At 42.3% G+C, this 24425-nt stretch overlaps 1 protein-coding gene across 1 annotated transcript in view; it reads left to right on the top strand.

Annotated features, from left to right (window-relative positions):
• MCF2L2 (MCF.2 cell line derived transforming sequence-like 2) overlaps window positions 1-24425 on the top strand; it is a gene marked incomplete at its 5' end in the record, with an annotated part of 193282 nt that overhangs the window by 52693 nt on the left and 116164 nt on the right. Inside the window, 5 exons of the mRNA XM_079763591.1 lie at window positions 6227-6343; window positions 8825-8974; window positions 14940-15064; window positions 15643-15757; window positions 16199-16318. Of these exons, the coding sequence (XP_079619717.1) occupies window positions 6227-6343; window positions 8825-8974; window positions 14940-15064; window positions 15643-15757; window positions 16199-16318 (627 nt within the window). The remainder of the gene's footprint in view (window positions 1-6226; window positions 6344-8824; window positions 8975-14939; window positions 15065-15642; window positions 15758-16198; window positions 16319-24425) is intronic.

The following is a 24425-nucleotide window of genomic DNA, read 5'->3' as shown; positions in this document are numbered from 1 at the left end:
TCATTGATTGGCTGCCTCCTACAGGCCCCACACTGAAGATGGAACCTATAACCTGGGTATGTGCCCTGACCGGGAATTGAACTGTGACCTCCTGTTTCATAGGTCGACACTCAACCCCTCAGCCATCCTGGCCAAGCTGGAGCTGGGTTTTTAAGAAGGTAGGACTTCAAAGGTAGAGAGGGAGAGAAGGACAGCTGGGCAGAGGAAGCAGTATGTGTAAGGACTTGGAGGAAGGAAGTACACACTTTCTGTGAAGTTCAGGGGGAAGCCCCTTGTTGTAAATATATATATATATATATGCTTTTGAAAGAAAAAGTAGAATAAATGAAATAGGTCTTACCTGTAAGGATAAGGGTCTGGATTTTATTCAGTAGGCAATGGGGATCCAGTGAAGGTTTTTGAGTTGAGTGAATTGGGTAAATGGTACTGGAGTCACATAACTCTGAAGGTGGGTGTCCAAGACTGTAGAAGGAGACCGAAGGATGGAGGGAAATTGTAGTAGTATGGGTGAAAGAAAATAAGGATCTAAAATATGGGGGTGACATAAATATAGGCAACTGTAGAGTGAAAATAAAAACCAACATTGTGGCACTTACAAAAGGAAATCATACTAAAGATTTTATCTATAATTTTGGCAGAGATGTGGAGATAACAGCACTTTCATACTTTGCTGACAGACATGAAGTTGGTAATAACGAATATGAAGGACTAATTGGCAGTATTTATCAAAAATTATCATGTAAACACTCTTTGACCTACCTATAAAAGTTATTCTACAGATATTTTCATACATGTGCACAAAGCTACAGATACAATGATGTTCATTACCAAATTGTTTGTAATAGTAAGTAATTGGAAACAGCTTAATTCCAAACAACAGGGACTGATTAAATAAATTATAGTCTACCCAATTGGTTAAATACTTTGCAGCTATTGAAAGTAGTAAGGTATGGTACAAGTTGGCAGTTCCTTATAAAGTTAAACATATACTTAACTTATGACCCACCCAAGAGAAATGAAAACATATGCTTATAAAAAAGCATGTACAAGAATGTCCATTAGCAGGTGAATTGAGTAAAGAAATTGTGACATAGAAAGGTAAGTACTGAAAGATTTCACTTATATGTGGAATCTAAAAACAAAATGAATGAATAAACAAACAAAAAACACAGAAAACAGAAACTGACTCATAGATACAGAGAATAAACTGATGCCAGAGGGGTGGGGGTGGGGCTATTGGTGAACAAGGTGAAGGGGAATAAGAGGTACAACCTTCCAGCTACTAAATAAACAAGTCATGGGGGTGCAGTGTGTATAGCACAGGGAAAATAGTAAAAAATATCATAATAACTTTGGTGACAGATGGTTACTAGACTTATTGTGGTGATCACAGTATAAGTTATATTAATGTCTAATCACTATGTTGTACACCTGAAACTAATATATTGCATGTCAACTGTACTTTAACAAAAAATAAATTAAAGCCCTAGCCGGTTTGGCTCAGTGGATAGAGAATTGGCCTGCAGACTGAAGGGTCCCGGGTTCGATTCCAGTCAAGGGCACATGCCTTGGTTGTGGGCTTGAACCCCAGTAGGGGGCGTGCAGGAAGCAGCCAATCAATGATTCCCTCTTATCACTGATGTTTCTATCTCTCTCCCTCTCCCTTCCTCTCTGAAATCAATAAAAATATATTTAAAAAAATAAAAATAAAATTTAAAAAGAAAGTGTGGAATATTCATATAATGAAATAACATTAAGTGATAAAAAGGAGTGAAGTACTGATACATGCAACAGTAATGGGCGAATCTCAAAAATATTCCTTTGAGAGAAAGAAGTTAGACATTAGCAAATACATACTCTGTGATTCATTTTATATAAATGAATGACTATAAAGTTCAGGAAGAGGCAAACTAAGCTATGGTAGATAGAAAATCAAACAGCAGCTGCTGTTAGGGTATGGAGAAGTAGAGATTGATTGGAAGGAGGTGTTAGGGAACTTTCTGGGAAAATGTACTATATCTTGACTGGATGGTGTTTCATGTGTGTTTACATTTGTCAAAACTAATTTAACTATACCCTTAAAACCTGTACATTTAAAAATGTAAATGATATATCAATTGAAAAATGTAAAAACAAAAAATAGAAAAATAAATAAGATAAATCTATAGTGTTATAAAAGTTTTCTAATATATATTTTTTGTTTAGTTGGAAATAATTTCAAACTCATGAAAACAACTTTAAGAATAAGAATAGTGCAAAGAATATTTCATGATCTTTACCCAGATTCATTTACCTGGTAGCATTTTAATCCCCATTTGCTTTATTATTTATTATTTGCTTCTCTATATGCATTATTATATAGATATGTACATCTCTTTATATATAGTACATATTATATTATGTTTTTTTAAAATATATTTTTATTGATTTCAGAGAGGAAGGGAGAGGGAGAGAGAAATAGAAACATCAATGATGAGAACCATTGGTTGGCTCTCTCCTGCTCACCCCCTACTGAGGATTGAGCCCACAACCCTGGCATGTGCCCTGAGAGGGAATCAAACCATGACCTCCTGGTTCATAGGTCAAAGCTCAACCACTGAGCCATGCCAGCCAGGCCATATTATATTATGTTAATATATCATACATGCATTATATTAATATATGATATGTTAATACTATGTAATATAATAGATGATATAATACATACATAATATATTTATCTCAATATACTGTAAATAATGTATTACATATATTAATATAGTGAGAGGTAAATATACATATAACGATCTATACATACATATATGTATTAAGTGATTGAAAAAAAATATAATGCCCCAAAACAAGGAATTTGAACTAAGCATTTGACCAAATGTCATATGTGTTTGTTTCCCTGGTTGTGTATAAAACACACCTCTCCATGTGATAATATGTACACAGATACTAGTACATACGTGATTTATGCCCTGCTTCTCACATGGTACATATATACTAAGGAGAGAATGAACACCTGCTTTATCTTGATACTATGTCTTTTTAGCTACTTCTGTTTGTGGTAATGTATTGATTCCCTATCCATCATACTTTTAATTTTAAACTAAAATCAACTTTTTAGAAAACTCTTAGTCAGCTAAATTATTGGCACATTTAGCAGGGTATTTTTTAATGCAAAAAGTTTATTGTATAAGATAAACTTACAGAGAAGATTGCATTCCCCTCACAGCTCTGCTGTGCCACAGAATTCAGAGTCCTAGGTTACCATGCTGATGGACTCAATCTTCAAAATATATTTTGTTCTTTTTATGACAGTTCAAACTGTTTGTTGTCTTCTTTACTTTGTTAGTGAAACATGATTGTGATATTAGCACTTTACTTTGTAGCATCCTGTCCTCTCTTATTATAACACTAGAGGCCTGGTGCATGAAATTTGTGCACAGGTAGGGTCCCTAGGCCTGGCCGGTGATCAGGGCTGATCTGTGGGGTGACTGGCAGGCAATTTGGGGGCGGCGGGGGGGGGGGGCGCTGGCACCCACCTTGGCTGGCCTGGGGCCTGTGGGCTGGGGGCAGCTCCTGCATTGAGCATATGCCCCCTAGTGGTTAATGCGCGTCATAGCGACTGGTCGTTCTGCAGGTCGTTCCACTGTTTAGTCGATTTGCATATTAGGTTTTTATTATATAGGATCTCCCTGCTCATTTCTAGTGAGATAATAGTTATATTTTCACAGGTTGAGTGAGGGGAAAGGAGTTGATTTTGCCTGATTCTTACAAGAACCAGGTGGACTGGGATATAATAGTCGTTAAGTGACTTAGCCTCGCTGTATCTTTAGCCAAGAAGAGGGTTGCTCTGAAATAGCAAAGGGTTTCTGAGAGTCAGTTGCTGGCACCGATCTATTCTAGAACAGCTATCCTCATAGCAGCCTGAGAAAATTATGTGAAGTGGCTAAGGCTATGGTCATACAAATTGGTTTCTTAACATGGATTGTGTGACAATACAGGAAGGGCTTCTTTCATAATGATAAGATCACAGATCTCTCTGAAAGAACAGCTTTAAACAATTATAGATAAGAGCATAAATGTATACTGAAAAGGAATAGATAGGGCATTCTTAATCTATAGCAGCTCTTCTAAGAATGTACATGCTGGTTATGGTACAGTAAAGCTGGTGGTGCCCAGGAGGAACTGAGAATGAGCTTGAAGGTGGAAGTTTATTATACTCACAGGTCTCAGAGAGGAAGTCACCTCCTGTCACCCAAGTCCCACGGGGGACGCCCAGGTTTTGCTCAGAAGGCAGAAGCAGGGTGAAGGGGAAAACCTAGATCAGAGTCTTTATTGGGGTTTCCTTGGGAAAGATGAGAAAGCAGAGTCCTGCCAGTGAGGTGGCATGGAAGACCTGGGCCTGGCACGATAGGTTTCTGAAACTCCAGGCTGTGGGGCAAAGTTATTTCTGCCCAATACGATGTTGCATAATGCTATTTAAAAAAATCCCAGTATTACCAAAGCTGCTACTGTTTTGAGAAGAAAAAATTATTTTTCACTTGATAATTTCCTGTTACGTGTCCTATAATTTTGAATTATAGAAAGACTAAAAATCTTTTTGAAACTCCAAAAAGTGGTTTAAATTTTTTAGGAAAGAAAGACACAGATGGATTCACATTGTTTTTGTTTTCTTTTTCTCATATTATAAAAATATTTTTTAAAATTTCCAAACTCTTTTTCAGAAATGAAGGAGAAAGTCCTGGGGCCATTGAGGTTAACAGAGTGCTCTGTGCAATCATATCCCACTAAACCTTAGTTCCGTGAAGGCGGGGCTGTCATGCTTGCTATTTTATCCCTTGGAGCCTGGCATTTATTAGAAGTTCATTGCATACTTATTGGATGAATACATCAGTTTTGTTTTTACCTATAGACTTTAGGCCCTAACTTAATATTGTTTTCATTCCAAAGTGGGCTTATCACTTGACTAATACGATACGATAATAGAAGAAAGCCTATATTCTTTTTTTTAAAATATATTTTATTGATTTTTTACAGAGAGGAAGGGAGAGAGATAGAGAGTCAGAAACATCGATGTGAGAGAAACATCGATCAGCTGCCTCCTGCACAGATGTGCCCGCAACCAAGGTACATGCCCTTGACCGTAATCGAACCCGGGACCTTTCAGTCTGCAGGCTGATGCTCTATCCACTGAGCCAAACCGGTTTCGGCCCTATATTCTTTTTAAAGATTACATTTTTATTGACTTCAGAGAGAGGAAGGTAGAGGGAGAGAAAGAGAAAAAAACATCAATTGGGTGCCTCCCGTACGCACCTCGACTGGGGATCAAACCCACAACCTGGGCATGTGCCCTGACTGGGAATCCAGACGATGACCTTTCCATGCACAGGATGACATTCAACCCACTGAGACACACCGGCCAGGGTGAAAGCCTGTATTCTTATGTTCTCTGACCAAGAATCAGTTTTCAAAATAATCAACAAGGAGTGAAGAAATATAAGGTCATTAGGTAAAGGCATCAGAGGACACATTTCAGAGATAGGAAGGAGGGGTCCATGCTTCTGATCAGGAGTGACTAGGAGGTGTGGTGTATTGCCTGGGACAGAGAGCCAGGGCCCTGCCTGGGGGCAGTTTGGACGGTGTCACCTTCCTCTAGATGTGTGGGCATTCACTCACGGTGTGTTCATCAGCAGGATTGTTAATTTATGAAAACCCACTCCCTGTTACCTCCAGACCTCCTCCATAAGGGTAAATTGGGGGTACATCAACATTCTTCATGGGAGTGCATCCGTGTAGTGAATCTTCTCAGTACACACTCCTCAGTTGGTCCCTGTTTTCTAATTTTATTTTGATATTCACCAGCCCACCCTTTATTGGGGTTCTCATCACGGATGTTTAGGTCTCGGTACAGCACCTGATTTCGGTGGCTAAAGAGTAGACCTTAACCTCAGAACTTGGGACAAAAATTCACTTCAAGCAAGACCTGACTTCTAGGCAGCTTAGAACGGAGCTCCCTGATCCCAGTCGCCGTTTTGTCACAGACTATTCCACACTTTGGCTGGCGTTCTTCTCTCAAAGGGGGAAAGTGGAAAGGGACTTCCTCTGCTGGACATCATAACCATTTTGGATATAAATCTCTGAGAAGGCAGAGTTGACGTGCTACTTAACAGTAGAATCCAGAGGAGCTACTATTTAATCATCTGTGAGGAATATATTAATTTGTTTCCTCTTATAGATCGTTATGTTAAATTCTGTCTCTGACCTTCAAGGCTACATTGACAAAAGCCAACTGACAGAGGACTTAGGGGGAACTCTGGAATATCGCCACAGCCAGTGGATCAATCATCGAACTGTGAGTACCAACTTGTATGCCCTTTTCAGCGTCTCTCCTTGTTTTCCCGAAGACAGGGTTGTTAAAGATCAACTGTTGGGAGGTCATTGCCTATGACTACCTACCACTGGGGAGGTTGGGTTTCCCAAGCCTCAGGTTGGGAGAAAAGTAGGGTGAAGGGAAAAGGCTGGAGTTTCTCCTGCTGACTCCCTTCACCTCACCTGATTGTCTGGCATGGGAGTCTTGGGGACTCGACTTAGAATGCACCTGGGGAATTTTCAAAGAACCAATACCTTGCTACAGCTCAGAGAAATTAATTTATTTGAGTTGGGATGGGTCTCGGTCATTCGTGGCTCATGGAACTCCCCAGGTGATTCTAATGTATAGACAGACAGGAAGCTGTGAAAGTACCTGACTTATATAGGGTTTTACTTTCCCTACTTATTCATATTTGTGGCGATTATGCTAAACTAGAAGGGTCAGAATAACTGAGGAAAAAGTAAAATTGAACCTCACCAAGTAATGTGTTTCTATAAAAAGTTGTCTTGTCCCTTCCCCTGCTCTCTTAGCCCCTATGCCCTTGAAAAAATTAGGTTTTCTAAGCAAAATCAGAAGCTCCATGCCCACCCTGACGGCAGCGTCAGCGTACCTGTCTGTATCTGGTCACTTTGGAAACAGGTTGCCCAACACCTGAACTACATTTAATTAGTAGTTCAAATTAAGTGCAATTTTTTTAAAAAGGGAAATTTAAGAATGAAACAAAATAGATTTCTAACAACACAATTTCAGAGCAACATATTCTAGTCCCTCCCTCACTTCTTCGTATGCCATGTAATTCCAAAGAAGGCACGTCCCTTCCCAAAACGTAGAAGAGAGCCCATGAACTGGGCAAGAACCCTTTAAACTTGTCATCAGTTTCACCATAATGATGGTGACTCCAAGAGAATCTTATTAAAAAAAAAAAAGAATGTAAAGTTCTTCACAAACATGTAATTCTAAATAAGCCTAAATATGAGATATGGAGGGAAACTAATGTAGAATGTCATGTATAAATGTGATGAAGGTCGTCCAGGATGCAATTTCTTTAAATCACATAAAACGTGGAACTTGGAGTGCTTCTAGGTTTTCTTTCTTCACTTTCTAGAGTTTTAATACATTACTTTAAAAATTAAAAGAACTTTTCTATTGCACCAGCTTTACTGGGCTAGCCAGCTCTCCCTTTTGCTCTGATTTCTCTATCTGTCCTTTATTGTATTATGCTGTTCATTTTTTCCAAATTGCCTTAGATTTTTTTTTTTTTTTTGAAATAACACAATCTCTTTGCTCCTACCATTCATCCATTCAATAGTTGTTTGGGCCACCTGTTTGCCAGGCACAGTACCATGCCCTGGGGGAAGAGATGAATGTGGCATTGTGCTTAACCTTCAGGGACAAAATTGTCTCAGGAGCAGAGGGAAGTGGGCGAGGCAGGTCCAGTCTGGCTGAGTGGAAGGACTTGGGGGACTCTGAACAGCCGCTCACCTTCAACTAGCTCTTCTGATGGTCAGTGCCACTTTTTCTAGGTTAGGCCAGGTTTTCTACAGCACTCTGCTAAAACGCAGATATCTCACCTTGGATATTAGCTGCGAAGTCACTAACTCATTAGCAGGTATTCCTTTAATGGCAGAATAGGGTCTGTGAGTGGAAGGGACACAGGATAAGGTACATTTTTGTAAAGGAAAAGAGGGAGGAAAAGGCCCCCGTCTCTCCCCACATGTGATAGAAATGACTCAGTTAAAGGTCATGAGAGGCAGCCTGGCTGTGTGTGTGCAGGGGATGGGGAGGATAGAGAGCCATGTAGGGGCTAGAAGAGAAGGAAGGGTTTATTAGAGGAGGGGTAAGTGGTCTTGCCCTTTGTAGCATTTTATCTAGTGTAAATCCTGAGCCAGATTTAATGTTACATGTTTTGTTCTTTTTTAAATATATTTTTATTGATTTCAGAGAGGAAGGGAAAGGGAGAGAGAGATAGAAACATAAATGATGAGAGAGAATCATTGATCGGCTGCCTCCTGCATGCCACCAACTGGGGATCGAGCCCACAACCCAGGCATGTGCCCTTGACCAGAATCAAACCCGGGATCCTTCAGTTCACAGGCCAGTGCTCTATCCACTGAGCCAAACTGGCTAGGGCTAATGTTACATGTTCTTAAGGTAACAAACAGAATTCTGAAATTGAAAGAGCTTACCTTGTTTGAATACTGCCTTCCTTCCTTTCTTACTGCCCAAGTAATAGGATTTTGAGCAATTCACTTGACCTGTTGAAATTCCCTTTTCTATAAAATGGAGATAAAATACCTTCCACTCTGGATTTTTGAGCTGGTAGACAAATGTAGAGCACCGAGTATAATACTTGGTCCTTTGTAGGTACTCAGGAAGTGGTAGCTAATTCTACTGTCCTTCCATTGATAAAACATATTGTGAATGTTAATCCTGCCACACTGTTATGATTGTCTGACCTTCCAGGCCATCGAAAACTTTGCCTTGACATTGAAGACCACTGCCCAGATGCTTCAGACGTTTGGGGCCCGCCTGGCCGCGACAGAGCTGCCCAGAGGCGTGCCGCCTACTGCAGAGCTGCTCATGTCCCACACAAAGCAGCGGGACAAGCTGCAGGTGAGTGGTCAGTGGCCTCTCACAGTCCAGCCTTTGTGCCAGCAGATGGTCAGCCTCCTGGAGAGAGCTGGGAGCAGAATTAAGTTCTCTCCTTCCCCCTTCTCCAATGACTTGGGAACCATCGAACATCTTCAGCCTTTGGGGTGGGCGGTATGTGAAGAGAAAACCTCTTTGAGACTGGATGGTGCATGTAGAAGGATTGCAGTTAAGACCTGTGAGAAGCATACCAGCAAAAAGAAACTCATTCCAGCTTTGTGCTGGCGAGATGAGGTGGGCGAGCATCCCTTTAAGGGCAGCTCAGGACAGAGCAAGATGGAAGAGGCTGAAAGTGCAGTGAGAGCAGGAGTCAGCTTTTGAAGCATAAGCTTTTCTGGGGCTGTTGTGAAATCTGGGGCTGCCTACCAAGCTGACATATTGCTTCACTTTCCAGGGATGTGTCTTTTTATTTGGGGATTAACTTGAGGAAGAGGACTAGGGAACACGCTCTGAACTGGGTTTAAGGAGAGGCACCTATTAAGTGATTCACAAAAAATACGTCAGAACTGTTTTTATGAGTTGCTGACGAGGGAGCTTAGCAGGTTCTTTCATGCAGTGAAGGGAAGTCTTCGTGGATGGGTGTCAAGCCATTTTCTGCCTCCAGAAACACAAACAGACCGAATACGGAATCTATTATTTCATAGAAGACCAGAACTCAAGTGGGCAGCAAACTGAGGATTAGCAGGTTGAGACAGCTAGGCATTGCTTGTACTCCTGCTGCATGGAGCTTGGGAAGACCTGACCCAAAATCTGCAAACATGCTTTGCTAAGTGGTTGATTTATTTGTTCATTTATTCAACATTTATCGACTACTCCACACTACATGCCAGGAAAACAAATAAACAAAGACTGCAAACTTAACGAACACATAGTTTAGTTAGGGGAGTCTCAGAGTCTCATTAATGAGGCAAATGAATTCTTCCATGTGTCAGGGAGCACTGTTTAATTCTCTTTGTAAGGAGTTTGCTATCAAAAAAAGAGTTCAAAATCTATCCCCAAGATGACTCTGAGTCACCAAAAGATCTGGCTGGGAACTTTGAAAGCCGGAAAGCATCCTGGAAGCATTTAGATAATTTTCCCTAAAAATATCCCTTAAACGTTTGACCTTTTTCTTTGCTCAAGTTCATCTCCTATGATTCTTGGAAGAGATGGTATGGGGTGCAGAGGCAAGGTCTAGGGTGCCTCTGTGAAGTCTGTCAGAAAAGGGTTGGTGGTCCTGGCCCACAGGTCATAGACTCTGGGAGCCTGCAGAGCGGTCAGCTAGTATACCTGTGTGATGTTGAGAATGTGGAGCATGACAGGAAGGCACTGAGCACAGAGCTCCGGGCCTGGGCTCATGAGCAAGTGTGCTCTCTGCCTCAATCCAAGGATGGTTTGGAGAGGTTGTAGAAGCACTGAGATGACAATGTGGTCAATCGGGGAGGTCTCTGGGGAAAAGGTAAAACATTTTCCATTTTAGACGAGGACACGTATCTGAGGGGTGAAATCAGCTAGGGAGGTCCTGCTGTATGCGCTGTGAGGGCTCCCGGGAAAGGCAGATGGATGGGTGTTCCATCATGTCTACACAGGCGAAGCGGTCCACCGAGGGAAAGGGGGGAAAAGAACCACCCTCCAAGATTAAATAAGGCCACTTCCTTGGGCATGGCGACAAGCTGTTATTGGTATTGAAACACAACCCTGCACAAAGAAGGCTAAAACTTCCCTCTGATTATGTGGTGGAATAACTTTGTAGATCCACATAATTTGCAGTATTGTCTGACATTGGTAAGAAATTACTTTATACTCCGTCTTATCTCAATTTGGTTAAACACCCATGTCTAACCAATAAGACAAAAGAAAGGAATTTAGGAGATTCCACTTAATTAGCCTTTTAGTAAGAAAGTAAATGCAAAGTCTTACATAAACTAAACTGTTATATTACATTTATATTCTGTGCTGCCCTAAAATCATGGAAAAGACCTATAATTATTTTAAGATAAAATTCACAGAGTTTAATTTGTCCAAGTCTTTATCTTGAGTAAGAATATTAATTGAATTTAGATGAAAATATAATTATTCTATCTTTATTTTGCCAAGTAGTATTAATATCCCTTTAAAGACAACACAGAGGGTTTTTTTAAAGCCTTTTTGTGATTGCTAATTTTTGGTCTAACATAAATTTTGATTTCTTGGTTCCTTATCTTATAAGTTAGAAGCAGAAATACCAAGATAATTAAACTAGGGTTACATTTTTCCTTTTTTTCCATCCAAAAATGCTTTAAAGAGAGAAAGGGTTTATATCTTGAAAAATAATACATTTAAACTTTTATTAAATGCTTAGTAACTTTTATGGTTATTTATACATATTATTTTATTCTTATTAGAGCATATTACTTATCAAACATTCTATAACTAATTAAACAATTTTTCCATTTGGAAAGCACCTTTTCTAAGTGAAAAACCAATATAAGATTCATTCCTCAGAACAGTGAATTTTTAAAGCTACTTAAATAGATATGTAAGTTATAGTGTATGATTTACAGCTTTCTCCCAACCTGGAAAGTTTTTGTCTAAACAGAACAGCATTAAGAAATTTGGCTTGATAGCTTGATTCCCTTTCTCCTGGGGACTTTTGGGATCCCTTATTTTATTTTTTAATTTTTTTGTTAATCCTCATTTGAGGATATTTTTTCCATTGATTTTCTTTTTCTTTTCTTTTCTTCTTTTTTTAGAGAGAGTGGAAGTGAGGGGGAGAGACAGAGAGAGAAACATCCATGTGAGAGAGACACATCAATTGGTTGCCTCCTGCATGTGCCCTTACTGGGGCTGGGGAAATCAAGCCTGCAGCTGAGGTACGTGCCCTTGCCCAGAATCAAATCCATGACCCTTTGCGGATGCTCTTACCACTAAGCCTGTGGTCGGCAAACTGCGGCTCGCAAGCCACATGTGGCTCTTTGGCCCCTTGAGTGTGGCTCTTCCACAAAATACAACAGCCTGGGCGAGTCTATTTTGAAGAAGTGGTGTTAGAAGAAGTTTAAGTTTTAAAAATTTGGCTCTCAAAAGAAATTTCAATCGTTGTACTGTTGATATTTGGCTCTGTTGACTAATGAGTTTGCCGACCACTGCACTAAGCAAACTGTCTAGGGCTTGGGATCCCTTATTTTAGATCCACATAAGCACCTAGTTGCCTCTAACAATCAACCAATCAAAATAGGAGGGTCATCGAATTTGAGAACTTTTGCAGCCTGGCCTCATTTACTAAGTCTTTATGGAATTAGAATAATTCTAATATACTTATTTTGATTTCTTCAAAATTATCTTCCAAAAACATCATCTCTTCTCTTTTGGCTACACTAGTATATCAAACCTTGAAATAACTATGTGAATGAAAGAAGCAGACACAAAAGCCACATATTGTATGATTCAATTTATATGAAATGTTGAGAATACACAAATCCCTAGAGAAAGTAGATAGATTGGTGGTTGCTAGGGGCTTGGAAGAAGGAGAAATGTAGAGGACTGCTAATAGGTATGGGATTTATTTTGGGGGGTGATGAAAATGTTTTGGAAAAATAACCCATGAAATTATATACTTTAAAGGGTGAATTTTAAGGTATATGAATCATATCTCAAGTTTAAAAAGAAAAGATCCTTGGGCCCTAAGACAACAATATGCTAACTACAAACCCAGTGCAGATACGTACTTTTCTTACCCTATTTATGACCCTACTGTCTTATTCTGAGCTGCTCTTGGAAGCAGTTCACAGAAATAGGCAGTTTCCCTCCTGAGCCCCCAAAAAGGTGATTCTCAACTCTTTTCTGGTCTTATTTAGGCCAGAAACACAGGGCATTGGCCTTCCACACTTAGGTGCTTTAGTCAACTAAGACACTGTACCATGTGTTCATTTAAAGAGGGTCAGACTCTCATTTTTGTTGTTGTTGCTAAAATAAGAAGTTTAACAGACCCATAGGCCTTTTTTCATCATGCAAGGAGAGAGGGGAAAGTGACAATGGTCCTTCAATCATGTGATAAGCAAACTTTACAAATATGAATACTGCTTAGTAGACAGTATTTGTTCCATTCAGTATTCATTCAGTTTTGTTCAGAGATGACAATTCCATCAATATTACCAAAGTAACAAATAGCCAAGAAGACAATCAGAATTTCATAGCCTCTAGAAATAACCTAATAGTCTTAGAAGTTTTTAAGAATTCTTGGTTCAGGCATTAGCCTGCAGCCTGCCTGGTGCCTGGGCACTGGTCTTCCCCTGGGACCCCAATCTGCATGAATTCACAGAGACACATGAATGGATAACATCAGCAAATGGTACTGGAACAGTGTATCTCTCTTCCTATCTCCCTCGGCAATATGCCTCTTCTTTGTTGGGCCCCTCCACGTTTCCTCCCAATTCTGTATCATGCACACACACACACACCTACAGACTATATATATTTCTAATAATGGCTAATGCCAGAATACTGCTGGAATGCTAGAAGCTCGGGGGCCGTTAAGAAACTGAGTGAGAAAAGAAGCCAGGACTCTTTTTAGTGGGTAAGAAGAGGAGGGGAAAGCTATGAGTACTACTAATGAGTGCTTCCCCCACTCCCAGGCTTATCTTGTCTATTCACCTGTAACCTGGTTTCTTTTAGACTATTATTAATTCATCCAACCTACAAATATTTCATGAACATTGGTGAGATAAGAAGAAATGAGGGCTGATACCTAGAATGGAAAAGAAGGGATATATCCAGTTCTCAGGCAGAAATACCAGCCAAGTGGCCACCTCGAGGCATTACCTGCAGTGGACAGAGCCACAGCGGGGCTAGATCAGAGAAACCAAATCTGTCATGAGGCTGAGAGTGGACAGTGGAAGCCTTCAAGTGCGTGAATACTGGAATGGGGTGGCAGACAAGGAGCAAAGGCATGCAGTTGAGAGTGCCGGACTTTTTTGTGACCAGAATGAAGAGTATAAAACTCCTCCCACAGGGAATAAGCTGGAGGCTGTGTGAAGGCTGGAGGTGGCTAGGCCTGGTGGAAGAGAGTTGGTGTTTATGTGCATAGGTGTGACTGTTCTGTAACCATGGGACTTTCACTCTCAGCATACCAGACTAGCATCGTGTGTTACCCAGGAATCAAAACCAGAACTCCTGGGAGCAAAGTTCTAGGCCAGGCTTCACCTCTTTTGCCTTGCCCCATGGTTAATGTTCAGGGCATTGAGACACCTGCACTGTGTGAGCAGGGGACAAGAGCTGTTGGATTTGGAAGGAGATAGCCTGACGCTTCCCCAATTGCAAAGCCCTAGGTCTCCATGTACAAAGAGCAGAATAGAGTTGCCTTGGAAGTATGAATCTTTCCACATCAAACTGAAATTGCCATCCACCTCTGCCAAGCTTTTTGGAAGGCAGCCATGCTAACCACTATACCACCAATGCTCTGTGCCAAGCTTTTTGGAAGTAGGTGGAAGGAGAGCAGGTATTCATTGATGAGACCAAATGAAGTTTGTTTTTTCTTTTTTTCTGGTTAACTAGCAATTGTTGCATTATTATGCGTGACAGTTCCCAGCATTTAACATTCAATATCTGCCATTTTCTTGTTTCTGGTCACTGTCTTGGATTCGAACCATTTTTTTATTAACTAACTTTGCTTTTAATTTACAACAGCTTGAGATACACACAAAATTTAACAGTTGTAGCTTTTGGAGAGGGAAAGTAGATGGGCTGTGGACAAAAAACTAGCTTTTTCCCCATATATATCCTTTTGTATATTTTTAATTTTGTCATGTGTAGTATTAGCCATTACGAATAAATAAATTAATTTTATAAATAGGCAGCTTTAATTGTTAGCATTTAATTCCCTGAGTGAAAGGTATACCATTTTCCATACTCCAAATCTACCAAGAATTTTTTCCATTAATTTCTTACAAGAGAGACTATATTTCTCTTTCTCTAGGATGAGCTAAAATTACTTGGAAAGCAAGGGGCCACATTGCTGTCATGTATTCAAGAACCAGGAACCAAAAGTCCCACCAGGAAGCTCAATCCCAATCAACTTGAGAATGTAGCTACCATGGAAAGGTGAGTGAAGGTGGAATATACTTTTTTAGGAGAGAATAGAACTAGATGATCTGAAACAACCGAGGACAGACTAGAACAGATAGTCTTGGGTCTTGGTAGGGTCAAGAAAGAATAATATTGGAGGCAACAATGGGAAAACGATGGTACCCATCTGACATCCAGCTATAGAGATATTTTTACGAGAATGCCATCCCGTCCTCTTATGAAATGCTGTCATCCCAGGATTTCAGGGGAGATGGTAGTATTGGTTGAGTTTCATTTCCAAATTACAGTTTGTCTGGGTGATGTGCTTTGTCAAAGAAAAAGCACGAAAGTAAGGTTACCGGGGGCATGCTCTAAGCACAGCCGCTGAAGCAAAGTTTCTGCCTGGCAGGGAAGGTGTCCTGGTAGAAAAATGGAAGGTATGGGAAGCCGTGGGACCATGAGAAAGTCATAGGTGACACAGACTTTCAAAATAAGGACATTACCACAATTTAAAACACTGACTAAAGACATAGATGTTAGCTACATAAACCTACACAGACTCCTGTGGAAATGGGAGTTAACCACAATGTCGCTTTCTCATTCTTTCTTGACAGGTTACTAGTTCAGTTGGATGAAACAGAAAAAGCCTTTAGTCAGTTTTGGTCCAAGCATCACCTGAAGCTTAGTCAATGCCTACAACTACAGCACTTTGAGCACAATTTTTGTGAGGTATTCTTTCCTTGTTTCATAGAACTTCCTTTTATGGTTTGGTGACCTCCAGTTCTCTCTTCTGCCTTGAACTCTGTGTGTTGGGGTTTCTCTCCCCACCACTATGCCAGCCCCCTCCTTCCTCTCAGACATCCTCTTCTCACTTTTTCAGTGGGATACTAATGTTCTAGAATCCAGTTTCCCTATTGGCATCCACGGTATTTCAGTGGTGGCTTATCTTCCCTTCTGATTGATAATCTGTTGAATGTAGCTTTACTATTCCATCTACATGTGTCTCAGCAACCCCAGCCCACCCCTGCTTCATCTGAAAGCTAATGAGTTGTATATCCATTGGTCCTGAATCCTTTTAGGACTTTTGAGTTTTCTTAGAATACAGCAAACCTCTACCTCCAGGTGGATGCTCATTGGCTTACTTCTGGACTGTTCTAATGTGTCTTGTAGGTTAAGCTTGCCCTGGACAACTTGTTGGCAGAGCAAGCAGAATTTACAGACATCGGAGACAGTGTGATGCGTGTGGAGCGACTTCTTAAGGAACACAAAAAACTGGAAAGAAAAGGCCAGGTTTGTTTTTTTGCCCTTTTTTGTGGACTGGGAAGGTAGTCACCGTGGACAGTGACAGGTATGCCCACTCATTGTCGGAAGGTTGCCAAAGGACACAGGAATGCCCAAAGCCTGGCCTGTCAGTCACCCCACTCCCACCCATGGTCTACAAGGAGATGTGCACATGAACACCTGTGATGGGTAATGCCTGCCATGCAGAGTTCCCTTTAGGCTGCGAAGCACCCCATTGAGACTGGAGGCTCGGATGGGGTGAGAGCTCTGGGCGGCCCTGCCCTCCTCAGGGTATCCCTACCAGTGGAGGAGCAGCAGGGTGGGGGGGGGGGGGCAGGTGACAGTGGGCACATTACCCACTGGGCTGGATATGGAGGTCTGGGCTGGGGGTTGGTGGTAGGGAGGGGAAACTTCAGAAGGGGAAACCAGAAAAAAAAAAGAACAACTAGTTTGAAACAAGCAAGACAGTGAAAAGGGGGAAATGGGTTCACACAAGTTCTGCTGCTAACAGAGTTGGCAGTGCTTTCTCCTTTCTCAGGCCCCAAGAGCTGTAAATATCAAACTTGCAAAAGAGGATGTATTTCTCAATTCTCTTAACAGAATCAAACAACTTGCCAGATCTTCACACAGGTCAGCACTCAGCAGTGATTCTATTTTAATACATTAGTCTTAATGTGACTCAAGAACGCTCCGTCGTCTCTTGCCAGAGAAGTTCCTTTTTGCTTTTCTTTGATTAGCTTCTCTGTATTTTTGTCTCTTGGGGAGCAAGTACTCTATGGTTAGCACTTACTTTCTGAGCTGGTCTAGAGGCGTGTTTCCTGGATAGTACTTTTGTAGTACTAGATAGTTGCTTTTCAAGGTGTAATCCCTCTGGCGAGCAGCATGGATATCACTTGAGTGAGAACTTGTTAGAAATATGGAATTTCTGCCCCCATCTCAGAATTGGAATCTACATTTTCATGAGATCCCCAGGTGACTGACATGCACAGTATAGAGACACACTCCCTTATGAATAGTAACAAATGTAAGCTAAGGCCACGCTGGTTCTAAGAGCTGTCAGCTGTGGATGCTGAGCTGGAGGTCTTCTGCGCCTGCGCAAACACCCAGACCCACCTGTGCACGAGCTTTCACTCAGGAATCCCATCCTTCCCTAGTGTGCAGTCCTTGTGCTATCCGTGACCATTGACAGCTACTCGTACACACTTTGGTGTTGGAGGCACAGTCATCAGAAATGTTTGTCAGCCCTGGCTGGTTTTGGCTCAGTGGATGGAGCTTTGGCCTGTGGACTGAAGAGTCCCAGGTTTGATTCCAGTCAGGGGCATGTGCCTTGATTGTGGGTACATCCCCAGTGGGGGATGTGCAAGAGGCTGCTGATCTATGTTTCTCTCCCATCGATGTTTCTAGCTCTCTATCCCTCTCCCTTTCTCGCTGTAGAACATCAATAATATATACATTAAAAAAAAAGAAAGAAATGTTTATCAAACAATGAAGGGATACAATTTCATGTATCTGATATGTTTCAGTTTCATATGTTTGTGAGGTGTTCTTTCATAGAACACAAAAAAACAATTTTATGTAATTTTAGTTTTTTCAAAAGAAATCCTTATTAAATGTATATATGTATTCCCATATATACACACACACACACACACATATATATATATATATGTGTGTGTGTGTGTGTGTGTGTGTGTGTATATATATATATATATATATATACACACACATTTGTATATTAGAAAAAAAAGCTTCATCAAGCAAGCCCAGTGCCTTTATTTTGGGCTTGAAAAATGTGGCCATAGCTACCATGAAGGTAGCTTACCAACCTACCAGGTATTCATCACCAGGTATTCCTTGCCCAGGGTTCTGTGATTACCAGAAAGTCAAGACCCTGCTTTCATGGAGCTTACATTCTACTGGAGAGAGACAGAAAAGGGAAAAGTAATCCTATATAATAAAAGCCTAGCAACCAAACAGGCGAACAACTGGAACAACCGGAATGACTGCGGCCCCTCACCCTAGCCAGCCCCGCCCCCATCGGGGCGGGCCGGCTGGACCCCACCAGTGCACGAATTCGTGCACTGGGCCTCTAGTCTAATAAATAATGCTACTAGATAGTAACAAGTGGTATGACGAAGATAACAGGATTTCATAGAAAGGGATTGGAGCTGCTACTTGAGCTAGGGTAGTCAGGAAAGGCCTGTCTAAGAAGGTGACTTTTGATCTGAGAGCTGGATAGCCTTCAAGGCAGAGAAGCTGCAAGTGCCAGGTCTTGAGGCAGGAATGAGGTTAGTGAGTTCAAGGAATGCAGCTGGAGCAGCATCAGCCAGGTCAGAACAAGGTGGGAGCAATGGCTGTGAGGATTGGGTTTTATTCTCAACCTAGTCATGTTTCTCAGCCTCTCTGAACATATCTTCTCATCTGAAATAGTAATTCCCACCTCACAGAGTCCCTGGGAGGACAGAATGAGTTAGGGCTGTAGTGAGTATGTGGAACATAGTAAGTGGTCAGAACTCAGAAGCTATTATTATTATTCATTCATTTCAGTAGAGTGATCTTCCAGCCATGCAGCAGTGGCTCCTAGTTTATATTTATGGAACGGGAAGCCACTGCTGGGTGCTCTGGATTGTGTTTTAAATAGTGGGTTTGGGTCTGCATGATTGCATCCACATTCTCTCATCTGCCCACCTCCTTGGACTTGTGATCCTTGGTACATACTTTAAAGATCGCTGACTGGAGCTGGGCACAACCTATGGTCACGGGACATAGGAATACTCTGTGAAGCTATGACACATCTTTCCTGGACAGAGTTCCGGAACCAGCTGGACTAACCCACTGCAGGCAAGCCCCCCATTTGGTTTTACCCATCTGTGCCTTGCTTGCCCCGTCTTGTACTTATTTTCTAAAGGATGCAGTAGATCTATTCCCCTGCCTTTGGGTGAACTGAGTAAAGCTATCTTCTCATAACCAGGTGCTCAGTTTTCTAAGAGGCATTGTTTCTTCAGATGAGAAGGCCTTGGCTAATCTTTGCATTTGTTCTGTCAAGTGTTAAGGAACAAGGTGATATCTGGCTAGAATCTGTGGAAATTTGCTTAGGGTTTGCCCTTCACTCAGTACTCAGGAGTTGACTTCCCTCCTGACATAGCCACACACTGGTTTCTGGCTTTTTACTAACTTCCTTATTCTGTGCAGTGATATCATCCTCCTGGGGAACCTCGGAGCCAGCTCACTCTGCATTCCTGTTGCATGATAATTGAGCCTGTTTCTTTATCTTGTTCCAGTTTGAGGGTGTAGCAGTTCTTAGAGTGCTCCTTTTTTTTATTCTGAGAAACAATGGTCCCAGCCCCATCTCCTACTTCTAAAAGCAGAATTTGCTGTAGAGTTTTTGGCTGGGAGGCATGCTGGGGCCTTGGGTGATTAACTAGATAGGAACAGACCAGGACAGGGCAGGGAGAACCAACCCGATTTCAGCCTTTATCTCTCCCCGCAACGCAAGGGTCAGCAGTTACACTGTTGTGTCCAAGAAGGCATGTAATCCAGCTTGTTAACCTCTCAGGGACATATTCTAGCATGACTCTGTGTGTGTGTGTGTGTGTGTAAATTTTCAAACACATGCAAAAGTAGATTGACTAGAACAATGAACTCCCATGTATCTATTGCTCAGTTTCAATAGCCATTAATGTTCCACCTTTTTTGTTTCACCCGACCCACTTCCCCATACATACATTCCATCCTATGCCATTATCTGTGGGTCCATCCTGGGCTCCCTGATAAGACAGCATCACCATTTCTCACCATTTTCTTCCACAGTAGACATGCTCATCTTTCCTCCATTGTAGCAGTAGAGTCCTTGGGGGAGAAAAATAAGCTGCAGTTATAGTAAAGATTTTTGAATTACATATTGCAATCTGACTAGCCGGCATTCTGGAATTTTCAGCATCTAAAAGGTTTGTGAGCAGAGCGCCATATTTCAGCAATTTCTTTCTCACTATTTCCTTTTTACTTTGGTTTTATTGCCTATTTAACATGAGCAGGAGCTGTATAGACTAAAAAATAAGCTGTGGTTTGGAGGTTTTACAGTAAAGTTCTTTGGAGGATTTGATAGTCGTGGTTGTACAGCCATTATTCGTAGCATATGTGGGAGGCCAACTGGGCTGGAAAATGGTAACACAGGCTGTAGAGCCAGACCGAACCAGATTTAAAAAATCTCAGCTCTAACAACTACCTGCTATGCGACCCTAGGAGCCTAGTCAAGTTTCTTAGCCTCTCTGAACATATCCCCTCATTTGAAAAAATGGACAATACTAATTTCCACCTCACAGAGTCCCTGTGAAGACAAAATGAATTAGGGGTGTAGTGAGGACTTAATGAGTACCTAGTACGTAGTAGGTGGTCAGAACTCAGAAGCTATTATTGTTATCCATTCATTTCAATACAGTGATCTTCTAGCCATCCTCACAGCTTTCCGCAGTCTCACATGTTTTAAGAACAGTTCTGGAGGGTGAGATGCCACACGCCAAGTGAAGGGCACGCTGTGATTGCCACAGGGCTCTTGGAAATAGCCTGTGATGCAGTTCCCCATTCCCAGAAAACTGGGGCCATTCTTAACAAAGTAGGCAGCTAAATGTTTTGTTTTGTTTTTTAAAAAGTCAACAGAGATTTCCTTGGCAAGTTTTCATGCTTCTATACTGACTAAAGTCAGACAGGTTTAATCAACCCCATGAGGTCACTGAGCTTAGGCAGCACCCGTGTGGCCATTTTCCTGTCTGTGGTGGTCAGAGCCAGATTCTGCAGCCAGGCTGCCTGAGTCTGAAGCCTGGCTCTGCTCTTCCTCCCTGGGTCACCTTGGCCATTGTGTCTCCACTCCTCTCTTGTAAAGCAGCACCCATATTAAAGGGTTTGTTGTGACGAGTGAAAGAAATAGTTTAAGCGTTCAGATCAGTGCCTGGCAGGTAGTCAGGTCTCATTGAATGTTAGCTGTTGTCATTGACATCACAGAAGTGGTGGAGTCCATCCTATGCTACAGGATGTCTCCCAGGTTCAGTGTGCAGTGGCCAAGCAGTCCCAGTAACAGTGTCTCATTCATTCTTTGCTGGGGCTGACCAGCAGACAACGAGTGATGGATGAATGATTATTCTGACAAAGGATTGCTGTGAAAGAGAGGGCTAATGTACTGCCTGGCTAAAGGAACCTGACAGCCTCATTTGCCTGCCTCTTCAGGCTTTTATTGTAATAGCAGTTTGAGATAAATTTATCTTTTAGATACAATCAGTAAGGTAAGTAATCTTGTGGGGGACACGTGTGTGCAGTGGACACCTAAACAAGGACACCTAAAGATTAAGCATAAAGATTCCAGTAAACACCTGGGAGTCTGCACATGCACAGACTTGTTTGGAAAGGTCAAGGAACAAATTAGGGGTTCTGCCTTCGGCCAAACTCTCCTAAGTCAGAATTCCGATAAACAGGGCGGATTGCCTTCAGTATAGAAGCAATCTCCTTTTTTCAGAATTTTCCTCCTTACAAACTTTCAAACCAAATCCCGTGCTTCCCCATAATTCTTCATTCGTTCTGCAAGTATTTACTGATATCCTGCCATGCCAAGCACTGTTCTAAGTTCTGAGGGCACAGCAGTCAGCAACACAATTCAAAATCCGGCCTGAGGAATCCCCATCCCAACCTCCCCGCCAGGGATGGTGACCAGTGCATCTGGACCTTTGTTGTTCAGAACTATCGCCCTGGGTATTTACCCCAAGTTCCTTTAAATAGCCACTGCTTGATTTGTATACCATTGCTCCTTTGTGTTTTGCACAACAATTATTTATATTTAAGTACCTAATTTGTGCTTTGTACCGTTTTAAGTTGAATAATAGCTGGTATGTGCCTGCCAGGGTCTGTGGCATGGTGAGGGCAATAGATAAGTAATCATAATACAGTGAAATGTGTGCTCAGATCAAGAAAGGCCCAGAGGAGGGGCATCAGAATAAAATGGTAGAGTTAGAGAACATATCCTAGAGAAGATGAACTCTAAAGGGTATTTTAGATTTAGCTCCAGAGGAGTGTGGGTGCCGCGGGAGGGGGGAAGCAGAGAAGTTGGGGGCAGGGGTGATGAGGGAAGGATGAGGCTTTCTAGGCAGAGAGAGCAGGGAGAGAAGGCATGAGGTCTGAGCTGCCTGAATATTTGGGGAACTACAAATGGGCCGTTAGTGGGGTTACAGCAGAGGATGGGGGTGAGGGAAGTGGAGGATGAGGAGGCACAGGTTTGAGCCTGATAATGAAAGGCTTTTTATGCATTGCTCAGGAGTTTGAATTTTCTCCTGAAGACTGTAGGGAGCAAAAAGGACTTGAAGCTTGGGAGTGATGTAGACATGATAAAATTGGAATTGCTGCTTCATCAGTAGTGTGGGAGCATGGTTTGAAGGAGAACAAAGAAGCCAGCTGTCCAGGCAGAAAGCATGAAGGTCTGAACAGAAGGAGTTGGTGGAGAAGGGCTCAGAATTCAAAAGTTATTAAGAAGGATGTGGGCCCTGTAGGGCTTGGTGAATGACTGGCTAGGTAGGGGGAAGTGGTTTTGAGATTGTTAAAACCATGAGCCATTGTAAGTTAAGAGAGAGGCCAGTTGTCATCTCCGGGAGTCATCATGACTCCTTGTGTTACTGTAAAAAGTTAAGCCAGGGCAAAAGGTACACTGGATGCTCACCATGGTCAGCAAGGGTGCATATGCCCTCTCTGCTCCCAGAGACCTCTGGGAATGTGGCAGTCATCTGCGGTGACGCACAGGTCTGTGTTGTTTCACACAAATCCAGCCAAGCAGATGACTGCATCATCTAGTGCATTGGCCCATTCATTAATTCATTCATGCATTCATTATATTGATCAAATATTTATGGAGCTTACATATTGGTGGGAGTGAGTAAAGGAGGGATAAATTGTACGTTGAAGTAAACAGAGATACTTTCAGATGGAGGAAAGTGTAGTTAGAAAATGAAAACAAAGTGAGGGAGAGGGCCTGGGTGGGTGGGTTGCAGAAAGTGGCTTTAGAAACAGCAGCTAGAGAAGGGCTGGCCAGGAGGTAAACTGAGAGCTTTGAACGGAAAATATGGCATATGTGGTTAGAACAAAGCAAGCCATGCAGAGAGAGGGAGATGTGTTTGCTGAGTAGATGAGGTCAGAGCAGACAGTGAGCTATGGTTACAGGAAAGGGTTTATCGGAACATATTTCTTAAACCCCCATAGAGTTGTCCAAACCAGATCTTTACCTTTTCTTAACTTCAGCTCACTCCCTGCTCTCCTCAGGAGATCCCAGGGGATGGCACTGAGGCAGGAGCTGGTTTGGCTGCCAGCCTTGTTGAAGCCACATCCTTTACCTAGATGACTACAGGAGCCCCTAGCTGGGCCCCCTGCTTTGAGACCCTCTCCTCAAAACCTCCAGTGCTTCCATGTCACAATGAGTAAAAGCCAAAGTGCTGACAGTGGCAGCAAGGCCCTCCCCAGTCTGGTCCCTCTCTTTCCTCGCTATGGCACCTCCTACGCCTTTCCTGCTTACTACTCTGCTCCAGCCACAGTGGCTTCCTCCTGCTACCAGAACACGTCAAACATGCCCAACCTCTAGGCCAAGTACCGCATGGCTTGACCCTCACTTCAGGTCTTGGTTCCTGTGTCAAGGGTTCTCAGGACCACACCCAGATTTGAAGATTTGCTAGGAGGACTCACAGAATTCAGTATACCCATGGTTATAATTTGTTACAGTGAAAGGATACCAAGGAAAGGTGCAGGGGGTGAACTCTGGAGGCTGTCAGGTGCAAGCTTCCAAGAGTCTTCTTCCTGTGGTGTCCCGTGGGATGGACTTAACGCTCCCTGCAGTGCATTGGGATCACACTGTAAACTGTTGTCTACCTGGGCAGCTCAGTGCTCAGTGCTCAGAGTTTTTATTGGCAGCTGGTCACGTAGGCAGCCTCTGCCTGGCATATACCAGAATCCAGACTCCCAGAAAGACAGCAGAGGTCCAGCATAAAGCATATTGTTTGCCCAGTTTAGGTATGGTGAGCCATTTTCCGTGGGGACGATAGGAACCCTCCTGATGTTCCTAGAAGCCACCCAAGGCCAACCTTGCAAGCAG

This window comes from Cnephaeus nilssonii (assembly GCF_951640355.1).
Source record: "Cnephaeus nilssonii genome assembly, chromosome: 3".
In the NCBI taxonomy this organism is placed as follows: Eukaryota; Metazoa; Chordata; class Mammalia; order Chiroptera; family Vespertilionidae; genus Cnephaeus; species Cnephaeus nilssonii.
Note: the sequence above shows the minus strand (reverse complement) of the source record. Positions and strands in the feature narration are given on the sequence as shown.